This window comes from Copadichromis virginalis, linkage group LG19 (assembly GCF_057382275.1).
Source record: "Copadichromis virginalis isolate Kocher_CV1m ecotype Utaka linkage group LG19, C_Virginalis_male_GT1.1, whole genome shotgun sequence".
Lineage (NCBI taxonomy): Eukaryota > Metazoa > Chordata > Actinopteri > Cichliformes > Cichlidae > Copadichromis > Copadichromis virginalis.
Window position 1 is genome coordinate 32,080,845 of NC_140636.1, and position 27,252 is coordinate 32,108,096.

The 27,252-nt window shown below is 40.4% G+C and overlaps 1 protein-coding gene across 2 annotated transcripts; it reads left to right on the plus strand.

Moving 5' to 3' along the window:
• The first annotated feature begins 772 nt into the window (after nt 1-772).
• On the plus strand, nt 773-23,690 carry adam17a (ADAM metallopeptidase domain 17a). 2 transcript variants are annotated; one of them, XM_085442384.1, is made up of 20 exons: nt 773-1,030; nt 7,012-7,144; nt 8,412-8,545; nt 8,705-8,793; nt 9,379-9,562; nt 13,230-13,360; nt 13,540-13,626; nt 14,204-14,323; nt 14,700-14,844; nt 15,130-15,221; nt 15,589-15,741; nt 18,391-18,590; nt 18,678-18,781; nt 18,880-19,014; nt 19,332-19,459; nt 19,630-19,708; nt 19,888-19,976; nt 20,100-20,159; nt 21,001-21,037; nt 22,015-23,690. In XM_085442384.1, the coding sequence occupies exons 1-20, from the start codon at nt 925-927 to the stop codon at nt 22,389-22,391; spliced, it is 2,583 nt and encodes an 860-aa protein (XP_085298510.1). In that variant the 5' UTR covers nt 773-924; the 3' UTR covers nt 22,392-23,690. The 2 variants fall into 2 exon arrangements, with proteins under 2 accessions (XP_085298510.1, XP_085298509.1); XM_085442383.1 differs by lacking the exon at nt 21,001-21,037.
• The last annotated feature ends 3,562 nt before the right edge of the window (nt 23,691-27,252 follow it).

Sequence of the window (27,252 nt, forward strand, 5' to 3'; positions counted from 1 at the left end):
ATTTTCCACATTTGATATGGGTTAAATGTTTACCTTTACTGCAATAAAACTTAAGCTAGCAATATTGATCTCCGCATTAGCACAGCTTGAGGTAAAATGCTTTAACAAACACTGGTGGAAAATACAGATGAAACATGAATATATTTGAAATGAAAATGTTTTGTCCCAGTGAGTTAAGTGCAATACATGACAACATATTGGCATAGAGGAAAACCTGAGATGTTTTCGATGTGTGAGAAACTTAGAATAGTGGATGTAATGGAGAACATGCAGAGAGGGTTGGCATGTCAGAAGAGGATGCTAGGGAGTGAGATGGAGGCAGATAATTTTCTGTGGCGACCCCTAAAGGGAGCAGCAGTATGTACATTTGTTCATACTCCGATTTGAAGGTAAACTCGGGATGACCTGGGCTTGTAATTTGGTGTGTTCAGTTTTATTTTGGTTATAGTTTCACTATTGGTTTTAGTTTTCAGTCACGGAGAGGATTTCTTTTTCTCGGATGCAAGATGTACTTTACTCAAGTGGTATAAATACACACTGAGGAGTATGATAAGACGATCTCAGTCATATATCAACAACTCCTCATGCTTATGTTTACGGAATTGAGATTTTCTGTGTATTTAAAATTTTAAATGCAAAATGGCATTTACATTATTTCTATAGGTTTATTTATAAACTACAGATTATATATATATATATATATATATATATATATATATCAAAATCAAGCGTTTTATCTAATGTCGTACATCAGTTTTGCTCTTCATGTGTCTGACGTCATTCGTCACTCCTTTCCAACGGCACATTAGCTTTTAGCGGATGTTTTCCATTCGGTGGACTTCCGGGTAGCTTAGCTAGCTGTCGAAACAAACGGATTATTTACCCCCGACAATGACAGCACATGTATAGAGAGCTCTGCTTAAAATGGAGAGCATACTTTTATTTACCCTTCTGGCTCCTTGCTGGGTAAACGCTGCAATTAAGCCAATGACTGCTACCGATGGGGACCACGAAGACCACCCCGAGTTTGGTAAGAAGCTAATTTAGCAATTCAGCCTAAGCAGAAGTTAGTTTACGGTAACATTAAAGCTATCTTCTGGATAATTTTGGTAAATAATAAATACTTTAAAGCAATGCCACTTATATTTTCTCGATCTTAGATATGTTATAACTTATTAACTCACGAAATCCCGAACAGTTGTTAATTGCGAGCACAGGGGCGTTTTACTGCGGTCAAGTGAGCCCTCACTTACGAAGTCGCAGTCAAGCTAGCCGCCCCGCCAGCCGCACCTAAAATGTTGTTGCACTACTCTTACGCATATTACGGTATAGGTGCCGACTGGCTTAGAAACGCAGTGTTTTGTGTCCTGACACTATTTTACTTCACAATCCACTCCCAGTTTTGGTTAATCTCCACTTTCACCCCTGTGATCCACAGCCCAAATTACTGTATGATTCAGAGAAAATTAACAATAAAATTTACCCAATTTACTCAACTATACTTTTAATGTCCTCATCTTTGACCTCAGATTACAGGAAAACTGAAAGAGGTGACGCAGATATCTCACTGGATTCTGACTCTGGGTGACCCCCACTCTGCATGCTGTGATCCACAGCCAAAATTACTGTACAGTTTTTGAGAAAATTGATAGTAAACTTTGCACAATTTACTCTACTGTACTCTATATATTCTCATCTTTGAGCTTAGATTACAGGAAAACTGTAAGAGGTGACGCAGATATTTCACTGGATTATGAATCTAGGCCATCTCCACTCTTCACCCTGTGATCCACAGCAAAAATTACTGTACAGTTTTTGAGAAAATTGATAGTAAAATCTTCCCATTTTGCTTTACTGTACTCTACATATTGACATCTTTGAGCTCTGATTACAGGAAAACTATAAGAGGTGACGCAGATATTTCACTGGATTCTGAATCTAGGCTGTCGCCACTCTTCACCCTGTGATCCACAGCCAAAATTACTGTACAGTTTTTGAGAAAATTCATGGTAAAATCTTCCCATTTTGCTTTACTGTACTCTACATATTGACATCTTTGAGCTCCGATTACAGGAAAACTGTAAGAGGTGACGCAGATATTTCACTGGATTATGAATCTAGGCCATCTCCACTCTTCACCCTGTGATCCACAGGCAAAATTACTGTACGGATTTTGAGAAAATTGATAGTAAACTTTGCACAATTTACTCTACTGTACTCTATATATTCTCATCTTTGAGCTTAGATTACAGGAAAACTGTAAGAGGTGACGCAGATATCTCACTGGCTTATGACTCTGGGTGACCCCCACTCTGCACCCTGTGATCCACAGCAAAAATTACTGTATGGATTTTGAGAAAATTCATAGCAAAATCTTCCCATTTTGCTTTACTGTACTCTACATATTGACATCTTTGGCCTCAGATTACAGGAAAACTATAAGAGGTGACGCAGATATCTCACTGGATTCTGACTCTAGGCTGTCGCCACTCTTCACCCTGTGATCCACAGCCAAAATTACTGTACGGTTTTTGAGAAAATTGATAGTAAACTTTGCACAATTTACTCTACTGTACTTTTAATATCCTCGTCTTTAACCTCAGATTACAGGAAAACTGTAAGAGGTGACGCAGATATTTCACTGGATTATGACTCTGGGTGACCCCCACTCTGCACCCTGTGATCCACAGCAAAAATTACTGTACGGATTTTGAGAAAATTGATAGTAAACTTTGCACAATTTACTGTACTATACTCTATATATTCTCATCTTTGAGCTCAGATTACAGGAAAACCATAAGAGGTGACGCAGATATTTCACTGGATTATGAATCTAGGCCATCTATACTCTGCACCCGGTGATCCACAGCAAAAATTACTGTATGGATTTTGAGAAAATTGATAGTAAAATCTTCCCATTTTGCTTCACTGTACTCTACATATTGACATCTTTGAGTTCCGATTACAGGAAAACTGTAAGAGGTGACGCAGATATTTCACTGGATTATGAATCTAGGCCATCTATACTCTGCACCCTGTCATCCACAGCCAAAATTACTGTACAGTTTTTGAGAAAATTGATAGTAAAATCTTCCCATTTTGCTTTACTGTACTCTACATATTGACATCTTTGAGTTCCGATTACAGGAAAACTGTAAGAGGTGACGCAGATATTTCACTGGATTATGAATCTAGGCTGTCGCCACTCTGCACCCTGTCATTCACAGCCAAAATTACTGTACGGTTTTTGAGAAAATTGATAGTAAAATCTTCCCATTTTGCTTTACTGTACTCTACATATTGACATCTTTGAGCTCAGATTACAGGAAAACTGTAAGAGGTGACGCAGATATCTCACTGGATTATGACTCTGGGTGACCCCCACTCTGCACCCTGTGATCCACAGCCAAAATTACTGTACGGATTTCTGATAAAATTAAATCCTATTCCATTACCAAACAAAATGAGTTCATTGAAGTATTTGCTTAACTACAAGAAATGTCTTTCCACACACAATTTAAATTTTTCAAAATGTCATTCACACACCACCTCAAGTATCAACTTCAGTTTTAGACATTATTTATTCAGTGCTTAATCACAACAATAGTCAACTTAAGGCACTTACATAATAAGTTAAACCTTACAATAATACATACAGAGAAAAACCCAACAATCATATGACCCCCTATGAGCAACAGTGGGAAGGAAAAACTCCCTTTTAACAGGAAGAAACCTCCGGCAGAACCAGGCTCAGGGAGGGGCGGCCATCTGCCTCAACCGGTCAGGGTGAGAAATTACATTTCTCAGATTACTGATTTCTCATATTACTACTACACAGTTTAGATACACTCAACAAAAATATAAACGCAACACCTTTGTTACTGCTCCCATTCCCCATGGGATGGACGTAGAGACCGAAAATTCATTCCAGATACACAATATAACCATCCCTCCCAAACAGTGGTCACAAATCAGTCCAAATGTGTGGTAGTGGGCACATCTGCCATATTGAGATAATCCATCCCACCTCACAGGTGTGCCACATCAGGATGCTGATCTGACATCATGAGTAGTGCACAGGTGTACCTCAGACTGCCCACAACAAAAGGCCACCCTGGAATGTGCAGTTTTTTGCGCTATTGGGGGTCTGGGGACCCAGAACCGGTCAGTATCTGGTGTGACCACCATTTGCCTCATGCAGTGCAACACATCGTCGCATGGAGTCTATCAGATTGTCAATTGTGGCCTTTGGAATGTTGGTCCACTCCACTTCAATGGCTGTGCGAGGTTGTTGGATATTCGTGGGAACTGGTACACGCTGTCGTATACGCCGGTCAAGCACATCCCGAACATGCTCAATGGGTGACATGTCCGGTGAGTATGCTGGCCATGCAAGAACTGGGACATTCTCAGCTGCCATCTGCCCTGAACAATGTGAACCATGATTCATCCGTGAAGCGCACACCTCTCCAACGTGCCAGACGCCATCGAATGTGAGCATTTGCCCACACAAGTCTGTTACGGCGACGAGCTGGAGTCAGGTCAAGACCCCGATGAGGACGACGGGCATGCAGTTGAGCTTCCCTGAGACGGTTTCTGACAGTTTGTGCAGAAATTGTTTGGTTGTGCAAACCAATTGTTCCAGCAGCTGTCTGGGTGGCTGGTCTCAGACGATCTTGGAGGTGAACCTGCTGGATGTGGAGGTCCTGGGCTGGTGTGGTTACACGAGGTCTGCGGTTGTGAGGCCGGTTGGATGTGCTGCCATATTCTCTGAAACGCCTGTGGAGACGGCTTATGGTTGAGAAATGAACATTCAATGCACGGGCGACAGATCTGGTTGACATTCCTGCTGTCAGCATGCCAATTGCACGCTCCCTCATTGCTTGTGGCATCTGTGGCATTTTGCTGTGAGACAAAACTGCACATTCCAGGGTGGCCTTTTGTTGTGGGCAGTCTGAGGTACACCTGTGCACTACTCATGATGTCAGATCAGCATCCTGATGTGGCACACCTGTGAGGTGGGATGGATTATCTCAATATGGCAGATGTGCCCACTACCACACATTTGGACTGATTTGTGACCACTGTTTGGGAGGGATGGTTATATTGTGTATCTGGAATGAATTTTCGGTCTCTACGTCCATCCCATGGGGAATGGGAGCAGTAACAAAGGTGTTGCGTTTATATTTTTGTTGAGTGTATCTAAACTGTGTAGTAGTAATATGAGAAATCAGTAATCTGAGAAATGTAATTTCTCACCCTGACCGGTTGAGGCAGATGGCCGCCCCTCCCTGAGCCTGGTTCTGCCGGAGGTTTCTTGCTGTTAAAAGGGAGTTTTTCCTTCCCACTGTTGCTCATAGGGGGTCATATGATTGTTGGGTTTTTCTCTGTATGTATTATTGTAAGGTTTAACTTATTATGTAAGTGCCTTAAGTTGACTATTGTTGTGATTAAGCACTGAATAAATAATGTCTAAAACTGAAGTTGATACTTGAGGTGGTGTGTGAATGACATTTTGAAAAATTTAAATTGTGTGTGGAAAGACATTTCTTGTAGTTAAGCAAATACTTCAATGAACTCATTTTGTTTGGTAATGGAATAGGATTTAATTTTATCAGAAATCCGTACAGTAATTTTGGCTGTGGATCACAGGGTGCAGAGTGGGGGTCACCCAGAGTCATAATCCAGTGAGATATCTGCGTCACCTCTTACAGTTTTCCTGTAATCTGAGGTCAAAGATGAGAATATTAAAAGTACAGTAGAGTAAATTGTGCAAAGTTTACTATCAATTTTCTCAAAAACCGTACAGTAATTTTTTCTGCGGATCACAGGGTGAAGAGTGGCGACAGCCTAGAGTCAGAATCCAGTGAAATATCTGTGTCACCTCTTATAGTTTTCCTGTAATCTGAGCTCAAAGATGTCAATATGTAGAGTACAGTAAAGCAAAATGGGAAGATTTTACTATCAATTTTCTCAAAAACCGTACAGTAATTTTGGCTGTGGATGACAGGGTGCAGAGTGGCGACAGCCTAGATTCATAATCCAGTGAAATATCTGCGTCACCTCTTACAGTTTTCCTGTAATCTGAGCTCAAAGATGAGAATATATAGAGTATAGTACAGTAAATTGTGCAAAGTTTACTATCAATTTTCTAAAAATCCGTACAGTAATTTGGGCTGTGGATAACAGGGTGAAGAGTGGGGGTCACCCAGAGTCATAATCCAGTGAGATATCTGTGTCACCTCTTATAGTTTTCCTGTAATCTGAGCTCAAAGATGAGAATATATAGAGTACAGTAGAGTAAATTGTGCAAAGTTTACTATCAATTTTCTCAAAAACCGTACAGTAATTTTGGCTGTGGATGACAGGGTGAAGAGTGGCGACAGCCTAGAGTCAGAATCCAGTGAAATATCTGCGTCACCTCTTACAGTTTTCCTGTAATCAGAGCTCAAAGATGTCAATATGTGGAGTACAGTAAAGCATAATGGGAAGATTTTGATATGAATTTTCTCAAAATCCATACAGTAATTTTGGCTGTGGATCACAGGGTGAAGAGTGGCGACAGCCTAGAGTCAGAATCCAGTGAGATATCTGCGTCACCTCTTACAGTTTTCCTGTAATCTGAGGTCAAAGATGAGGACATTAAAAGTATAGTTGAGTAAATTGGGTAAATTTTATTGTTAATTTTCTCTGAATCATACAGTAATTTGGGCTGTGGATCACAGGGGGGAAAGTGGAGATACACTAAAAATGGGAGTGGATTGTGAAGTAAAATAGTGTCAGGACACAAAACACTGCGTTTCTAAGCCGGTCTTCACCCATACTGTAATATACGTAAGAGTAGTGCAACCACATTTTCGGTGCGGCTGGCGGGGCGGCTAGCTTGACTGTGACTTCGTAAGTGAGGGCTCACTTGACCGCAGTGGCGTTTTCACATGTGCAGACTTTTGTAAATGAACGAACTCAGTATGTCCTCGGTCTTATGTGACAGTTTTCCCCTTCATATTCCAGATTCTCTGAACTCAGTCCTGTCAGATTATGAGGTGCTGCCTTTGTCAGGCCTCCAGTTGCACTCTCTGAGGAAGAGGGACGTCCACACCCAGTCCCACCTTGAGCGTCTGGTGAGCTTCAGAGCCCTGCACAGGTACAACAATGAGCTCTTTTAAGCGATGTTGTTGAGTCGCTTCACTTTTCCTTTAGGTTTGTGTTAAAACAAAGACCCCTATAGCTGTGCACATGAGGTAAAAATCTTGATCAAATCTATGAGCAGATTTCCACTGTGATATTATACATTGGTTTTGGAGTAATGAGGACCTGGTAAAACATCTCTAACGTGTTTGACATGTTTTTTTTTTTTTTTTTTATCAGTCTCTTTAGAAACACAAATTTGTGTTTGTGGCTCAGAGATTATAACACTGATCTGCTGTTGTCTGACTAGTCACTATATTCTAATAATAATAATGATCACAATCAGTGGCACAATCAGGTCTCCAAGTGTTACAGAGAGGGTAAAAATTAATCTCATAGGAGCTTTGTTTTCTTTAAGCCATTTTTCTTGCACTTTCCTGATAATTCTTTCCTGATTTTCTCAAAGCATGCTTTGTTTTTCTTTCGTTTAGTCTTAACTGGGCTGCTTTTTTGCCCGAAGCACTCAGAACCTTTTCTTTTATTGGTGAATCCTACATGTGCATTACTGCCATCATTGCCAAATAGCAGTAATGGCAGAAACTGTGTAAGTCTTGGAAAAAGCTAAATGTTTTGCGTTCTACCTTTTAGAAACTGTTAAAAATCCACACAGCCATGGCTCAGTACAAACCTAATAGACTGTTGTGGCTGTTATAGACTGTTTTGTAAGAAGTGTTATTTGTAAAAAGAAAAGGCTCAGTTGAAGCGGTGAGTTCGTGCCTAGTTCCCTTTGTCTTGAAAGGGGAACAAGAAAGGTTTCAGTTTTGTTAGTTTTGTTAAATCCTCTCACGTCAAAAATAATTGAGATGACAATTCTAAATTTACACAAACTGTAAAATCGAAATGTGCCCAAAGACTATTTTTTTGCCTGCTCTATTTAATAATTGCAATTTATATTTACTAGCAAACTCCTGTGCGAGGTGTTTGGTGCTCAATTGAACTGTCAAATGTACAAATATATACAATTGTGGGATTTTTATAGAATATTTGTATATGCTATATAGATGTTGGCCCTCACACTGGATGTTCTACAGTGTTCCAATCTAGGAGGAGATACAGACACATACACACCGTGACACCAAAGTATCGAACCGAACCGTGAATTTTGTGTGTCGTTGCACCCGTAGTGAATACTATGTCTGCTAAACCCAGTTTGATGTCTCACACAGGACCAAACAGCCATTTATTAGTTAAGTAAAATATGTTATCTTCTTTTCCAAATCCAGACATTTCAAACTTTACTTGACCACAAACACAGACCTTTTCACGGACAACTTCCAAGCTGTGTTTGTTGACAAACACGGGATGAAGGAAAATTATGATGTTCACCTCCAAAACTATTTCACTGGCCATGTTGTTGGTGAGTGAATGAAAAAAAACACATTTTCAGAATATAATTTTTCCAGTCTTTCATTTTAGAAGAGTTACAGTTTATATGTGGAAATCAAGCAAATTTTTATATATCTGAAGTAAATCCATATTTATTAAATGTTACTAATAATTTGTTTTATGTTCGCAGGGGAGGAGAATTCGCGTGTGCAGGCACACATAGACGGAGATGAGTTTTCTGCTCACATTCTGACTGATGAAGCAGAGTACAATGTAGAGGTATGCATCTGTATACCTGCTGTCTCCGTGCCAAAATAGAGGGAGAATTTAAATTCAGTATTTTTCTTTGTAAGACGCTTAACCTTAGCTGTTTCACATCATCAAGCCCACACTCCTGAAGCATGTAACGGCAGCAATAACAAAACCAATACAAAACCCCAAAATCTATATGTATACAACAACTGAGTACAACGTGCTGGGCTTGCTTGCTGAGATATCATAAAATATTACCAGTATAGAGCTTACCTATAGTGTCAGTTGAAAAAGATGCTAGATTAGTAGAAAGTGAGGCAGCTAAATAATCGATGCCTTGTAGAAATGAGCTTATTTTGTGTGATTAAAAATGCCCAATATCTGTTCTAATTATTCACAACTAACATGTGAAACTACACAGAAGTAAACGATACAGTGCATTTTTCATATTGTGTAAATCTGACACACCTGCCAGTCCATTCCCACCACACCACTACCCTTACTGTCTTTTTTTCTCCAGCTATCAATACTCACGTTTCATCAAGCTCTGTGATTTTTTCTCTCTAATACCAGCTCTTTCTTTCTCTCTTTAAAAAATTTATAAAAATGCAGCCCCTGTGGAGATTTACCGATTCCCCAACTGATGGGAGGTTGCTGGTTTATCGCTCAGAAGATGTCAAGAATCTGAGCCGCATTGCTTCTCCAAAAGTGTGTGGCTACGTCAACGCTGAGCCCCTTTTGCCACAGAATACCAGAGGGGACTGGGAAGGGCAGGAGAGGGTGGACCAGGAAGAGGGTGAGCTGTGCTTTTTAACTCTCTTGAAGTGGTGAATCTCGCAAATCTGTGCAGATATTTGTGCTGTTACAGCGTGGGCTCTGTGCTGGTGTGGATTATAGGAGTAGGTGAAAAAGAGTAGGAGGATAGCAAATGTTTAAGGTGGAGAGAAGGAAAGAGGAGCCTGTAGTGAGACAAAGGAGGTGGGTGTTGGATTCAGTCACTTTAATACAAGCCTTTCTATCTCCATCCTGTGTTATGCACATACACACTGATCACAAGTAGGCATTATGTAAAAACCAAATGCCTCTTCATTCTTTTGTGCTGCTTTGGAAATGTAAAGAATATAACAGCGCGATGTGCCAGAGGAAATGTATGCAACAGCTCTCACTGGTTCCTGGTTGAAAATGCTCTTTGGGGAAATGAGCTGAGGTTAAGGTTCGTATGGAGGAGGAGGCATTAAAATTCATGGATGCTCCTCTGCCCAATGAGCGGACTCTGAGTCGTCACTGGTCTCCCACTGCTTGTTGTGGAGGACAGTGAAGCGCACACCCACACTTTTGAATAGTGTCGAGTGTACTGTGTGATGTAATGCCCCAAAGGATGTTTTCCTGTTTTCCTTTTCTGTAATGCATTATTTAGGGTGTGTGAGTCTCACTTAAACATTTCTAGGTAGAATATTCAGATTTTTATGACGAACATACTGTGACCGTTACACGGTAAAATGACTTTGCACATGCATTCGAATAATTTATTTATTTATTTTTAAATTGTATTAATCGTCATTCTTTCCTAAAGGATTTGCTGTTGATTTTATCTTGGGTAGTAGGTTGTAGATTTTTAGTCTATTAAAAGCACAGATTTATAATGAAGGATCGCCTTAGTTTATATGGAGGGCTGCAAGAGCCAAAATGAGTTAAATAAATTATATATTAATATGAATTGTAACATTTAATGTGTAAGTAATTAAATATTATTTTATTTAAAAAATGTAAAAGATTGTTTATGTATTTATTTTAAATTTTAATTAAATATTGACTCATATTTAATTAATTATCTAATGATGTGTGTTGTTGCCAATTTAGTCATCCAGATGAGGAAATCCCCAAAAGTTGGTTTTGTTCATCTGGATTTTATCAAAGTGACAAAACGTTCGTTCCACTGAAAGCGCTACGTCCAGGTGAACAGAACCAACTTTTGGATGTTTAATGATGTGATTGTTTAATTTATTTTTGCACTCATGGCCCTCCACCTTTTATAGAAGAGTTTTTTTTAAAGCTGGGTGATGTAGGACTCTTTGCACAATAGGAGGAATTGTGCAAAGAGCCCCTTAAAATAACCCCCAAAACCCTTAAAAATAACCCAAAAAATAAAATAAATAAATGAATAAAATAAAGCCATCTTCTGTTTAGTTTGAAAATCCTTGCAGCAAGAGAACTTTGTTTCCTTCGTGTCTAAACACATATTTGGCTTATATTTGAAGGACCCTGCTGAGGAACATGATTAATTGAATATTGACAATGAATGCAGGGGCAGCAGACTGGTGCAGCGGTTAGCACTGTTACCTCACAGCATGAAGGTTCTGGTTCTGTGCCCGTGTGGGTCGTCTGTCTTCTTCACACAGTCCAAAAACATGCATATTAGTTTAGCTGTTGATTCTAAATTGTCCGTAGTTGTGAGTGTGAGCGCGAATGGTTGTTTGTGTGTCTGTGTTAATGTTGTTGTAAACCGCCAACCTGTCAGGGGTGTACCTCGTGATGGCTAGGTTGCGACCTTAAATTGGAAAAGTGAGTGGGTAGATGGATTAATGTAGAGCTGGGCGATAGAACGATAACGATATGTATCGCGATATAACTTTTACTCGATAGAGAAATTAAGCTATCGCGATAGACCTCGCCGCTCTTGTTCTCTTAAAAAAAAAAAAAAAAAAAAAAAAAAAGGTCAGCCGATCCAAATTCAGTAGCGCAGAGCCGAACCAATCACAGCCGCAGCGTCACGTCGCGTGACTTGTTACATACAGCACAAGTGCCAAGCCGCACGTGTGTTTGTTTGGGAAGCAGCCAGCGCGTAATGGAGGAAATGAGTGTGCCGACTAGAAAAATCAACCGAGCGTGACCGAAGAGAAAACAGATGATGGTTCCAACGCCGGAGAGATTGTCGAACGGAAGAGCCATAGAAGTTCCGTAGTGTGAAGGTATTTCGGCTATTTCAAGTCTGACAAAAAACAGAGTAGCGTGCACTGTAAATTGTGCCGAAAGCAAGTCTGGAAATACAATAAACTGGTGCATGCGTCACACTGTGCGCCACGTTATTGTTTCGGTGAAATGAATTTCTACAATACTGTTAATTCTACTCTCTGCAGTGTTTAAATGCTTACATATACACACAGTTACTGTCCCTCCACACATACGACTCGGTTCTGCTTCTATGCCCCAGCTTTTACTTTTTCCCACCGAGGCTTCTAGACTTCTGATTGGCCAACATTTCGGCACGGTTAGGAATCTAGCGCCACCTGCTGCTTTGGCATGTTCATAGCAGCGTTTTCCTTCATTTCTGCCTTTATGTGTGGACGGGATTATTTTTTAAAACGGAAACGGAAAATCTCCGTTTTCAAAAATACCCGTGTACGTGTGGACGTAGCCTCAGTCTCTGACTGGAAGCGCTAATTCGTCATTCGGCTTTTGTCAGACTAAAGTAACTGTTAAAACTGTTTGAAAAGCTCAGCTATACAACAAGGAGAGATTGAGAATTTCCTTTTAGTTCTCAGTTTATTTGATATTGACAAAAGTTAGTCAGTTTTGTCTGTTCTTCTGTAAAACAAACTAAGATTTATTTTTAGAATTAATATTTTGTTTCTAAGTGGAATTGACAATTTAGTCTGTTTCATTTGTTCTATTTTGAAACTTAAACGCTTTAGCGGCTGCCTTTTGTGTAGTTTGCAATATTTGCCTTTATTTATCTGAAAAAGTCTCATGTTCCTTAAGTACATCTACCCTGTTGAACTTATTATGGGAAATAAATATTTAAAAACAAGCTGCTGATTATTTCACATTTTACTTGTGAGCAACGGCACATTTAAATCTTACAAATATAGTTATTTGGCTTATATCGTGATAGATATCGTTATCGCCTGAAATGAAAAAAACATATCGTGATATGAAAAAATCTCATATCGCCCAGCTCTGGATTAATGCTAGACTTTTAATAAAGGAAGAACAAAGCAACTTAAGCGGACTAAAAATAAATAACTGAGTATATCATGAATACCTACGCTTAAGGTAGGTGATGGAGCCCAACACTGTATGATCTGCGCATTAAATTACCTTGTGTTTACAGTGGCTTTGTTCCTCCCTGTAAAGTACACCTCATCCACATTTATTGTGCTGTTAAACCTCTATAATAAGGCTAAATCTGCTATTTAAATCTGGCCTGAACAGAGGTAGAGCTTAATCAGATCACAGCCAAGCAAAAAAAGAGAAGTCATGTTACTATATCTGAAAATGAGGACAATTAACAATGGGATATTGGAGCGTGGCCTCATTGTCCAGCATCTTTATGTACTTTGTACTTAATCTGTCTTACCTGAGACTTATCTGGTGAGGCAATGCTACAAAAAAAGATTCTACTTTTCTGAATCTTTTGCTTGTACTTATTCTTTCTCTCTGCTTCTGTTGCTTCGTCCTGGCAGAATACCACCACAGAGAGAAGAGACAAGTTCACGATCACAAGAAGAATACCTGTCCCCTGTTGCTGGTTGCAGACTACCGCTTCTACAGACACATGGGCCGCAAAGAAGAGAGCATTACTCTGAACTACCTGGTCTGATTTTCTAATGTGTTATTATACATGTATATTTCAGCAGAATAACTTTTGTCACATTTTGTTTCCCGTTGAAAGAGTAATTGTAAATAAAGCCAGCAGGAATTTTGTTGTTTGCATATTCAGGTGTGTCAAAATGCTTTATTTGTATGTCTGATTATTTTCTTTTCCTTTCCCAGATTGAGCTAATTGATCGAGTTGACGATATTTATAGAAACACAACATGGAGTAAGGAATTTAAAAACTATGGGGTCCAGATCCATCAGGTGTGTACGTGGCTGTGTGTCATAACATTACAGTACTGTCAAATATTGACATTTTGATCCACTTGTGGCGATTTAGTGTCAGTCGGTGCTGCTCCCAGCCTCACGATGGCTGATGTTTTATATTGCGTCACTCCGGAAATGAGGCTGAGAATAACGCTGCCCCCTCAGTGGCTTTGAGAAGTGCAATTTTAGGAGAAACTGGAAGCTTTTGTGCATTCCTCGTTGGGTAATTTAATTTGTTCCACTGGCTTTGGGAATGAATAGAAACACTGTTTGTCACACTATGAACTCAGTGCGTTCTCACTGAAAAGATATGCATTCATTTAGCTGCTTAATGACTAATTTTCTTCACAATAAATGTCAAGAGGAACTTGAACTGTGTCACATTTAACCCCCAGTAAGGGTCTGAAAGGGAACGCCCAACACATTGCTCTTATTACTTTAATAGCTTTTCAAATAAAATGTTCCACGTAGCACTTATTATTAGCATTACACTTAGGGGCATGGCTTTAATTTAAATTTTGTATTACTCAGAAATGACACTTACTGAAATTGTGTCTTTGGTTACTATTCGCAGATCATTATTAACAAGGAGCCTACAAAGCCTCCCCCTAACCAGCCCAACTGGGTCCATTACAACATGGAGGACAGCCCTGTAAAAGGAAAGGAGGTCTGGGACGTGAAGAGACTTCTGGAGGTACAAAAGCAAGAAAACCAAAGTGTATAGATACACAAAGTTCAAAGGGGCCTTTTCAGGCAAAACTGACTGGATTCATATTTCCAAGATTAGTTTTGGAAATCATTCAGTTCAACTCAATCAGGTTGTTTAATCCATTTACACAAATGCATAAAAATAGTGAGTTCAAGTAGCTGAGCACAGGTTTGTTTGAGGTAATATGGTAAATAAGTTGAGTGCATCATGTAAAATGTCCTGGTATAAGATAAATATTGTTCCAAATCAAAGAGTTTTACACAGAGCTCAGTTTCTGAATGTCCAATATTTTTGTATTGCCATTGAAAAATAATTAGGATTTACAGAAATGGTGACAAATAAGAATCCTCTTGTCCTGCAGCAATTCAGCTCGGACATTGCTGACAATGCCTCTAGTGTGTGTCTGGCCCACCTGTTTACATACCAGGACTTTGATGAGGGGACACTGGGTCTGGCGTATGTGGCCCCCTCCAAACCTCAGGCTCTAGGTGGACTCTGCCCAAAACGTAAGATCACTTTTTGATTATTTGCATGGAGGATTTTTCTAATGTCATTTTGAAAGCCTAACTTTTAGCGTTTCCCTGTTAGGACAATTAGCTCCATTAAAATTTACTGCACTGGCACAGCTCTTGACCAGATGGACAAACTATGATTTCTACTCTGTGAAGCTAAAAACAAAAAGAAAAACGAGCCATAATATTGAAAAGAAACCAAACAAAAAGCCATGTGTTGGAGGCTTTTTTTAGAACAAACAAAAAAAGGTACTGACACTTTCCTTTGTAATTTTCTAGCTTACTATCCATCTCATTCTTCAAAGAAGCCGAGTTATCTCAACACAGGCCTGACAAGCACCAAGAACTATGGCAAAACCATCCTCACAAAGGTCTGTTTCGTCTCATTTCTTTAGTCATAATTTCAGAATAAAACGAGTTGCTGGGTGCAGTTCAGCCAAGATGTTACGCAACATGTCAGTCTGCCAAGCTGAGGTTCTAGGTAGAGCAGACACACCTTTTTGTGTGGGTGTGATGAGTATCGATGTCAAGTCAGGCTGCATTTTGACACCCCAAGTAGCGTTATGCTCCACGCTCATCTGCAAAACGCTTACTGTTATAAATATAATGTGCAAAACTTAACTATGTAATTATAACTTTTACCTTTATTTTAAACAGAATGGATTTTAGATTCTAGATTTATTCTTAGGTAGCTTAAAAATTAAGCATTAAAAATTAATGTTGTTTTTGTCTCATCAGGAGGCGGATTTGGTAACTACTCATGAGCTGGGCCATAACTTTGGAGCAGAGCATGATCCTGATAATATACCGTACTGTGCCCCCAGTGATGACCAGGGGGGGAAGTTTGTCATGTACCCTATTGCTGTGAGTGGAGATCATGTCAACAACAAGGTAACTATCCATTCATGTAATATAAAAACATATATGCTTGGTAAGCCTGACATCATTAGCTATTTCCAGGGTTCAGATGCTTCTTCACTTCCCAAAGTAAACACAGTGAAGCAACACTGAGAGTTAAATAGTCCAGGTTCTTTCAGCTACAGTATCATGATCAATGTGTCTGTCGTCCAAGGTGTTACAATAAAGTTTAACATCCAGGTATCCATGAAAAAGCAGCCTTAGAAATGATCGAGAAGCTAGTTAGCTAGTTTCCACCTAAAGAGGAGATGCCATGTTATGATTAAAGAGAGAAAAAACAAAACTACACTGTACATCTTTGCACACTAAACATAAAAAACTAAATGTCAATGACCTTTGGAGGATTAGTGAAATTGCGCTACTTGAAATAAAGTTGAGACCTAAACACCAGGAAGATGAAAGAGGAGGGTTAAACTGTTCTTTGTGAAAGTCCATGTTGACACAGAGACAAATACAGTCACATGCCAGGAAGAGAGAACGTCTGCAATGACCCACAATGTTAGTCATTAATACATAGCTGTGTGAATTAGTATTACTCACTATGAATAAGACCTGATCCTAAGCTTAATTAAATCTTGGTCCTTCTTATGTTGAGCTCACAGGCTGCAGTGTACACAGTGAGTTCTGGATTTAGTTTAAATATGTGCGGCACAGGAGTAGTGCTGATAAAAGGCCAGATAGGTGATTATTTTTGGCAGGATTAAAGAAAAGACAACAAAAAGAAAACAACCATGATAAGCACAGTAGATACTTGGTCCTGGAGACAGGGCTGGCATGTCATAACTAGACAAGGGGGGGGGCAGACCCAACAATACTTCAGCTGTGCTCGTAGTTCAGCTACTACTTGATTTTCTTTGATCAAAAAGTTGTGGGAATGGACAAACTATTGGTTATAAGTGATTGGCATCATCTTTTTGTGCAACTCTGTGGTGAAATCAAACGGTGTACAGTGTGAGAGGTCAGAACAGCAAGTCCACAACAGAAACAGAATTATTATCGTTTTGATTACTTTCATTTGGACTTTTTGTTTTTCATTTGGTTAAGTTTCAGTAAGTTTCCAGAGTGAGTTTGCTCGTTTCAGTTATCGTTGAAAATGTTTCGTTTCCATCCATCCATCCATCTTCATCCGCTTTATCCGGAGCCGGGTCGCGGGGGCAGCAGCCTAAGCAAAGAGGCCCAGACCTCCCTCTCCCCAGCCACCTCCTCCAGCTCATCCGGGGGAACACCAAGGCGTTCCCAGGCCAGCCGAGAGATATAATCTCTCCAGCGTGTCCTGGGTCTGCCCCGGGGCCTCCTCCCGGTGGGACACGCCTGGAACACCTCACCCAGGAGGCGCCCAGGGGGCATCTTTGTCAGATGCCCGAACCACCTCAGCTGGCTCCTTTCGATGTGGAGCAGCAGCTGCTCTACTCTGAGCCCCTCCCGGATGGCCGAACCTCTCACCCTATTTCTAAGGGAGAGGCCAGCCACCCTTCGGAGGAAGCTCATTTCCGCCGCTTGTATCCGCGATCTCGTTCTTTCGGTCACTACCCACAGCTCGTGGCCATAGGTGAGGGTAGGGACGTAGCTCGACCGGTAAATTGAGAGCTTCGCTTTTACACTCAGCTCCCTCTTCACCACGACGGACCGGTGCAGCGTCTGCATTACTGCAGCCGCAGCCCCAATCCGTCTGTCGATCTCCGGCTCCCTTCTCCCATCACTCGCGAACAAGACCCCGAGATACTTGAACTCCTCCACTTGGGGCAGGAACTCATCCCCGACCCGGAGTGGGCACTCCACCCTTTTCCGGCTGAGAACCATGGCCTTTCGTTTCGTTTCCATTTAGTTTTTATTTGTTTCAGTTTTAGTCTGTAATGTTATTATTGTATCGATGGATTATGCCAGAGGCAAGGTTTAGGAAAATCAGTTTCAGCTTTACATTTTAAACACAGAACTTGTAGAAAGCAGTCGACTTAAAGTCCCCTTTTGTTACAGCCAAACAAATAAAAATCTGACCAGTTTTAATTATTTTCGAAAGTCTAGTTTTTATTTTAGTTAGCTAAAATGTCACATTTTGTTTTAGTTAACCATAATAACCTTGCCAACAAGTTGTACTTGAGGGGGCAGATCAATCAAATTTACAGCAGGTAGCATTGTTTATTTATTTTTTTAAATAGGCTATGATGCCGTTTAGTTTGAATAGACTGCTGCATACCAGGATATATGTCTGCAAGATGAGCTGAGATGATACAGAATGTGATGGGCAGAATGGATGGCAGCTTCTGGTTGTGCAGAAGGTGGGATAACTGAGTCACAGTTGTTCCTGTGAAATTAACAACACACGCAAAATCTTATGCGCTTCCTCCATCATTGGCCTTATGATTTCTGCAGCTTCACATCAACCACGTTAGGTGTTTGAGGAGAAGCATAAAACAAGATAATTGCATAAACTGTTAAACCTTTTGAGATTCAGGTTTGGAAAATTTAGAGGCAAGTGATTTGCGTATGTCATTATTTCAGCGTTAAAGATTCATGACTATTCTTTGTCACATCACCTTTAATCACACACACAAAATAACAGTAAAAATTTAGTCCTCTTTAACCTGTTACAGATTAATTCTTATCTTCTTGTTTTTCCTCAAGCATTTCTCCAACTGCAGCAAGGCTTCTGTAGAGAAGACATTAAGTCACAAGGCACCGCTGTGCTTCAAAGAGAGGAACAGCAAAGTCTGTGGAAACTCCAGAGTGGAGAATGGGGAAGATTGCGACCCTGGGCTTCTCCACCTCAATGATGACCCCTGCTGCACCTCCAATTGCAAGTTCAAAAGTCATGCAAAGTGCAGGTATGAAATCCAAAAGATGGATCTATAAGGAATTTTTTTGAAAAACAACAATCGAATCAAATGTTGGATTAATTGATTTCTTTACAGTGACAGAAACAGCCCTTGCTGCAAGAACTGCACTTATGCAAAGAGAGGAACAGTGTGCCAGGAGCCCATCAATGCTACCTGTAAAGGCAAATCAGTCTGCACAGGTGATCGCCTCCTGCTGGTGTAACACGAGAACTGCAGCAGTTATTCAAGCCTGCCTATTAAAAAACTAGATAAATTAACCCTTTTCTTCACATAACAGGTAACAGCAGTGAATGCCCACCTCCTGAAAATGCTGCTGACAAAACAGTGTGTGTTGACAAAGGCCTGTGTCGCAATGGAGAGTGTGTGCCCTTCTGTGAGGCTGAGCTGAACCTTCAGCCTTGCGCTTGCAATGGTGATTTTTATTTCTTTCAACAACATTTGAAAATGTCTGAGATTTGCTGAATAAGCCTGGAGACTCTCACTGATTATAGAGGTAATCAGATGGAGGAGTATCTAGACAAGCAAAAATCAATGAGTTTGGAAAGAAATGACAAGATCACAGATGAATTTTTCTTTTTTGGATTTACAGCTGGAAGTAACATATTAAGAATAAAAGGGACTGTTTGAATAAGCTTGGATATTCTTTCAATATATCCAGGATATAAATGAATAACAGTTCTCAATATTTTTTTAAATGCTTCTTGTGTTGATCGTCTCTTCTGCTTCCAGATACTGAGCACTCCTGTAAAGTGTGCTGCAGGAGTAAAAATGGCACCTGCTCTCCCTACTCTAAAGCTGGCAACTTTCTATTCCTTCGCAAAGGAAAACCCTGCACCGTGGGCTTCTGTGATGAAGGCGTGAGTTACCAAACCTTTATACTTCTCTGCTCTGCAATCAAGAAACCTGCTGATCCTATCATATTTCTGTATTTCTGAACTACAGTAGTGCTGACAAAACTGTGTCAGCGTTACAACATTTTGGAGATATTATTTTTATTTCAATGTCAACTTTGTTTTCGGTCATAAAGGGAAAGTGCATGAAGCAGGTACAGGATGTGATTGAGAGGCTGTGGGACTTTATTGACAAGCTGGACATAAACACATTTGGTAAGTCGGCGTTAAAAAGTGTGTGAAAATGCTTCCAGATACAATAAGACTCTGAATAATTGTGATATTGTTTTAATGTTTATGACTGTAGTAGCTTAGCTTAGTCAAATTCAAAGTTTTTCTTCTTCTTCTCCTCTTTTGTGTGTTTATCACTATCCTCCACCTCATCACCACATCAGGGAAGTTCTTGGCTGATAACATAGTGGGCTCAGTCGTGGTGTTTTCCCTCATCTTCTGGATTCCTCTCAGTATCCTGGTTCACTGTGTGGTAAGAAGCTGCTGAATATCCATTTGCACTGATCCCCATTGTCTTCAGTGTACAATGAGCAGCTGATATTTGCATCATTAGCACTATGCTTATGCTGTCCTTTTCTGTTACCTCTATCTTTAGGACAAGCGACTCGACCAGCAGTATGAGGAGAACACAAAGTCATTTTATTATCCTCCAAATGTAAGTTCTTCAACTTTCCAGTGCTCACACACGCTGATCCTGTGCACCACCGTTGCTCTCTTGCACCAGACTAACCAAACTAATCCAGTTCCATATTGCTTCTTAAAAACTGACCTCTTTAATCAAGCAGGGAGAAGAAACAGGAAGGACTGTAACTGAGGATCAGGGATTGGCCTTTTTTCATTGCAAATGAGACATTAAGACATAAATTCAAAACTGCAGTGTAACATTTAAAGTTCAAAGTATTGCTTATATCTTATGCTGGAGCATACGGCAACCCCCTCATTGCCAGAAAACAAGATCTGTTTTTAGCTCCTCTTCTTTCCAGCTGACTTTCCTCAGATTGGCTGAGCCTTTTAAACAGAAGGTTTAACCAAAAGTCTTGTGTGTCTGCTGCTGATTTTCCTTCTCTGATCATCCTGCAGCACCAAGAGTAAAAGGAAACATGATGAAATTAGCATTTAGAGCATCTTAAGCCTGAGCTTTTAGTTCATAGGGAGCCTGGCCATGTTTTATATGTGCTTCCCACATTGAAACGGTATATGTGTGACAAAAGATGAGAAAAATCAAAATAGGCCAACTTTAAAATTTGCTAACAGTTATGGTTTTTGTTGCTGAGCTGGGAAATTGTGGTTTTACCTTTAATATCATTATTTGATGTTGGAAAAGGCTAGTGGTAAACCAGCCCAGACCTGGAAAAATAAAAGGGTAAGAATGAGAATCAGAAGACTCTCTTTAAATTGTATAAACCAGTGGTCAGATAATCCACAAGCAATGGCCTCACTGTCACTGCTGGGTTTTCTGAATGACCTGTCCATCACTCTTTGCCTTGGAACTGCAGCAGATGGTGGAAATTTGTAGTAGAGCTCCCGCCATAGGTGAGTGTGTGTGCGACGGCTTGGTGTTGCAATGCGTTGCCATTGAGTCCATGACGGTGCATGGTCAGTGGCCCACGTTTGGGATACTCTTGCAGTCACTTACTGCTTGATGGTAATCACTGATCCAGCTGCACATTTGCAGCCCCTCGAACTCGTCTTCATCTGACAAATAAAGCGAGGGAGGCTCGCACAGCTTCATGTGACTGAACAGCTGTGGAGCAGCAGATCAGGAATTGCCTCAAGTAAGCAAGATTGCACTTTTGGAGTATTCAAACATCGAGACGACCAAACGGGTTTCACATTGTTGTCGTTCGTGAAATTGGATGCAGTGTGTGTCGACATTTTTCAGTTTTTAGTTGCTCTTCAAAGCCAAAACAAGAAGCGTTTAGGTGACTGTTTTTATTTTTTGTTTAGTGGCTGTGTGCACTGTGTGAGGTCCTTCTTTGGGTTTGATTGGAGGGAGAAGAAAAAGACTGGGGGGTACATTCCTCTTAAGACCTTTCTTGCAGACATTTTGACTTGTTAGAGCATTTTAAGCGCTCGCACAAATGATCAAATTAATGATGGCTTAGTTCCATTTAGGTTTGCTTTTAAATCCTGCAGCTGAACCAATGTGTTTAATATCAGGGTGCTGGTAACCCTAAATGGATTGCAGTCATAATTAATAAATCACATTTGCCTGACACTTCAAAATGGTCAAAGGCAGAAAGGTTTTTGTTTTTACTCATTCCCACCTTAAGATATTGGGTGTGTTTTAAGAGTGTAGATAAGAGTAGATAGGAGCTACTTAAAGGTAGCGCAATCAGCAACATGAGGTTATTATTATAAAACATATGTTGGGGAGTTAAACTGTAAAGTTCTGGGATACATGTGATGCTCTGAATTAAACAGAATGTAGTAAAAAGGGAATGGGTGCCACCTCAGTCACACACAGCTGTGACTTGCCTCCGTCCTCACATGTTGTTCTCCCTCTTCAGAATCAAGACGTGCTGAGCAACCTCGAGTCAGCATCCGTGCGCATCGTCAAGCCTCTTCAGCCTCCCTCCTCCTCCGGCGGCCGGACCGTGCCCTTCATCCATCAACAACAGCCTCAGCCGCAGAGCCAGGTCCGGGCCACACTCGCAACCAACACCAGTACCCCGGCCCCCGATCTGAACTCCGGCCCCACCCCGGACAGCGCAGGGGGGCTGCGGATGGCCACCATCCAGGAGGACACCAGCAGCGGCTCTCACCTGGGAGAGGAGGGCCTGCTGGAAGATTTCACAACCGCAGGAGCCTGCTCGTCGGCTACGAAATCCTCCTTCGAGGATCTGACCGAACAGAACCTACCAGCCAAGGACCGACGGCGCCTTAAGAGGCAGGAACGCATTGATACTAAAGAGACGGAGTGCTGAGAGAGGAAAAACAAAAAACAAGTGCGTTTGCACAAGCGTCCTGATATTTGTTTTGTTTTTTTTAGGGAACACGAACAAATGTGCAGCATCATATGCTTTTCTTTCTTATTGCAACCGGTATTAAAGCGTAACATATCTTTCTCAGATCTTAGTGCTCTAAAAGTGTTTATTCAGTCACATGAAATTAGATTGAGCCACTGAACAAATACAACACAGGAAGTCTCAAAGCCCTCTAACACTAAATCCAAATAAGTTCATGTTTTTGTGCCTTTTTCACTAAGGTATCTATTTCCATGGCCATTTGAAGCTTTTGAGTGTCTGTGGAAATAAACCTGCCAGTTCTTTAAACAATGTTCATTTTGTTTAAGCTAATGGCTAAATGTGTTTCTGACAATGCAAATATTGGTCAGGAACAAAAAGAGATTATATTAAATATTTAACTGTAATCCCTGCAGATTGAAAATGATTACACAAATACTTATTCGTAGGTTTATTATGTGTTATATGGTAAGTAACCGTAACATTTCTTGCTCCAAACAGCGCCTAGAAGCAGAACAAACCTTAGCAGTACGATGCAGAATTCTCTATATTAATGTTGTAAGTGTAACTATTTTTCAGTGAAGGAAACATTTACTGGAAGTGCAAACAACACATAAAGGAGGAGTTGGTCTAGAAGTATTTTAACATCACTGGAGAATTGAAGTTTACATGCTTACACATTCTGTCTCATCAGCTGTTTCTTTGAGGTACTGTGTAAGTAGCATTATTGTTTTATTTGGTAGGCGGAGCTTAAAAGTGGGGAGAAGTAATATCAGCTTTGCTAAAGCTTCAGTATTGTGATGTTTGAACCTGTAGAAAACAATATGGTGCTTTTTTGGATTTTGTGACCAACTATCCCACGGTGACTCTCATCTATATACAATTCCCAGCAGCAGACAACTCCAACATTCTGTATTTAATATTTGAATATATATTTTTTAATTTTCTGTCTGTGTGCCAAGGTAAGCTATGCACCTGTTTATTGTTACCTGCTGTGTCTCATGTTAAGAAAACATGTATGGTCAAAATAAAAACACTAGCTTTTAGTGTACAGGATGGATGTGAATGTTAGTGAACAAAACAGGCCTGCTGTATATCAGATGATGTGTATATTCTTAATGTTTTTATGCTTACAAAACTCTACTCAAGTTTCTTTTAAAGTTTTTGCTTGCATTTCCTACACAAATGTCAAAATAATAAAAAATCTTTGTGCACTGATACATGGTCTCACATTTTTATCTATTCAGCTGCTGTGTGATGCACACCAGTGGTCCTCACTGCGCAATGTTAAATGTTATTTAGTTTTTTGGTTATGTCATAGAATAAAAAGGCCCACATTTTGGAAGGATTTAAGCCCATAAATAAACAGCAGAAATATCCATGTATAGAAAACCTTTTTCTATTAGAAAAAATTCTAATAATGTATAGATACATATCAATACTCAATAACTCATTGTTCCACTTACAATAGCTGTAAGTGCAGCTTACCATGACTTGAGTGTTATCTCACACATCAACCACGGTAAAGCGTGTTATAGACAAGCCAGCCCACTGTGACCATTTCATGCTTTGCCTCTTTCAAAGTGTGAAATATACATGCATGCAAAAATTGCAGTAAGCTGTGGTTACAGCAGAGGGAGACATTTTATTTCAAGCCAAAGTGAAAAGAACCAGAGGAAAGCATTTAAAAATGAAATTATTAACACATTTACAATTAAATGTACATCAGCTGCCTAGCACTGCTCTGCTCACTACTGTGATATGGAGTTGCACACAAGTGTTTCTGTTTGCAACACTTTGCAAGATGTTGAAAGAGATGGAAGGAAAGATCTTACTGTGAACTAGCTCCGGCCTTGAGTTGAATTATTTCTTCAAGAAGTCACTTGGATGAGTGACGAAATGTTTCTCCCACACATAGGGTTTTAGATAGCACCTCCTCTCCTGACTTAGCTTGTTTTTGTTTGTTATTTTGGCCTGTGTTCACCAGGGAGTTAAGTTTTCAGTGGAGACAAATAAACCACCGTTCACTTAATAAATAGTTTTTTCTTCCCAAACCGTCACTTCCTTTTTAACCCTTATGCTACGTTCCTGTACCCCTAGACTGGGGCGTAACACATCTGAAATGAAAAGCCTGTAAACGTGTGTTCCAGCCTCCTGACTTTGCTGGCACTCGGTCTTCATACTCGACTCCAGATCTGGACTTGTGTTGAACTCGACTGAGGTGGTCTGATCAGACACAGCGCTGCTGTTTGCTGCAGCTGTCCAAAAATCACAGACAAAGTCAGGAATGTTTTTACCTCGTCTAGCTGCTCTGTGTGTGTGTGTGTGTGTGTGTGTGTGTGTGTGTGTGTGTGTGTGTGTGTGTGTGTGTGTGTGTGTGTGTACAGGTCACATGACAGCACAGCATTTTCTACCCACAGTTTGAACTGAGCAAGAAATAACAAATGTATTTATTCAACTTACAGACAATAAAAAAACAAACAGAAATCAGTGTAAAATTTAATAACTTTTATTGATGTTAACTTTTTTAAAAGTTATTAAAAAGAAAACCCCAACAGAAAAACCCCTCTGAGCAAGCACTTGGCGACAGTGGGGAAGAAAAACTCCCTTTTAAGAGGGAGAAACTTCCGGCAGAACCAGGCTCAGTGAGGGGACAGCCATCTGCCGCGACCGTTCCAAGGGGTTATCACAATTTTTTTCTACAATGCATCAACCTTGTTTTGTCTCCTGGTGAAACAAAACAGTCGGCCTATAGATGAGAAAAACCGACGTATGCAACTTGGCTTCTTCGAAAGTTTGGCTGCCTCTTCTATGAAAATTTTAACAATCGTATTGTCGACTGTTGGTTCATTTAATTCCATGTTTTGCAGAACTACTTCTGCCTCTTGCCACTGTTTACACAGGGCTTTGAAAATCACCTTCTCAAAGTTTTTGAACTTCCTTAAGGGGATTTGATCAATTTCATCCCTGATTTTAGCCCAGATTTTTTCGCTAAGCCTCTTGTAGATGGTTAAAACTCTTTCTGGACTTATGACTTTACCTGATTTTTTTATAACCCGCTTAACTAGTTCTTCCATACATGTTTCCACAAAAAATCGGTATTTTTCTTTGTTTTGAGACAATTCATCCTTTGCTACCAAAGGGTGTTTTTTGAATTGATTTTGCATGCTGGCTTCATGTTGAGCCGAGGATTTCTTTGGGGTTACATCATTTTCCAAAGAGGTTCCTGCTTTATCTACAGCCTGCGTGGTGTCACGGTTTTTCTTGTCTATTGGAGTTCTGGGCTCGTCAGATGTATCAATGATATTTGTGGCAACATTTTCTGCTGTGTTGTTCACGTTGACTGTTGTTTTCTGTTGTTCAGGAGCTGTCTGTGTCTCCTTTGAGGCCACTGTTGTTGTGATGTTTTCTGTGATGTTGATCAAATCCCTTGTTTTCTGTAGAATCACAGCCTTAATGTGATCTGCCAGCGATGCATTATCCTCTGAGTTTTCAGGTGTTTCCATGGTATTTTGGATATTAGTGATAAGTGTGGCACCAGCGGAATTTTCTGCTGTGCTGTTCACGTTGACTGTTGCTTTCTGTAAAATAACAACTGGCACACAGATTAGATTTCCCATGATGCGGTCACCTGTGTTAGAGGTCTGTGCAAGTTCAGGAGCTGTTTCTGTCTCCTCTAAGGCCACTGTTGTTGTGCTATTTTCTGGGATGTTTAACAAATCCATTGCTTTCTGTAGAATCACAGCCTTAATTTGATCTGCCAGCGATGCATAATCCTCTGAGTTTTCAGTTGTTTCCGTGGTATTTTGGATATTAGTGATAAATGTGACATCAGCGGAATTTTCTGCTGTGCTGTGCAAGTTGGCTGTTGTTTCCTGTGAAATATGAGCTGGCATTTCCGTGTTGCGGTCAACTGTGTTAGAGGTCTGTGCAAGTTCAGGAGCTGTCTGTGTCTGCTTTAAGGCCACTGTTGTTGTGCTAGTGACAGCAGTGTCCTGGCAAAACCTCAGTTCTGCACCTGCTGACAGTGAGCATAGGGCAATGACATTATCTACAAAATTACATAGCCTTCCTATGGTGGCATTTTCGGCGTAATCAGACCGCAACTGTTGCCACTGCTCATGTGTAACATTATTTAGCAATTCCTCTAGCAGTGGCCTAACATCATTTGCAGGAGTGGAATGACTCCTGACATTGTCTGGATTGCTCCTAGCTGTGTTGTTGTCCATTTTGCTTCAATATCTATTTGTTTGCTGTTAATGTCTTCTCTCTGTTTGTTAAAGCGAGCGTTAGAAAAAACAGAGTTGCAGAGGGCTATTTATAGGTTTTTGTCTGTATGACGTCTTTGAAGCCCCGCCCACTTCAAGTGTGACGTCTTTGAAGCCTTTGATCTAAGCCCCGCCCACTTCGAGCAAAAAAAGAATGCGCTCGGAGAGTGTGGTTTGTTTGTCTCTCTCTCTCTCTCTCTCTCTCTCTCCCCCCCCCCCCCCCAAGCTTCATCACAGCCTCCCATAATAATAACTTTAGTAATGGTAGCAGTTAAAATATTGTCTGGTTTCATTTGGAACAACGATAGTTGTTTCGTTTATCGTTGATTGTTGATCTATTACAGTCGACCAGGTGACAACAATCACGTTGAAAAATCATTTATTTATAGTTGGCCGGAAACTAAAGCTGCTGTCACTTGGACTATTCCGTAGCACCCACCCGAGTAGTCGTCCTCGTCCCTGCACTGCACGTCGATCTCAGGTAAGAATGTATTTATTTAGTCATTGTTTGAAT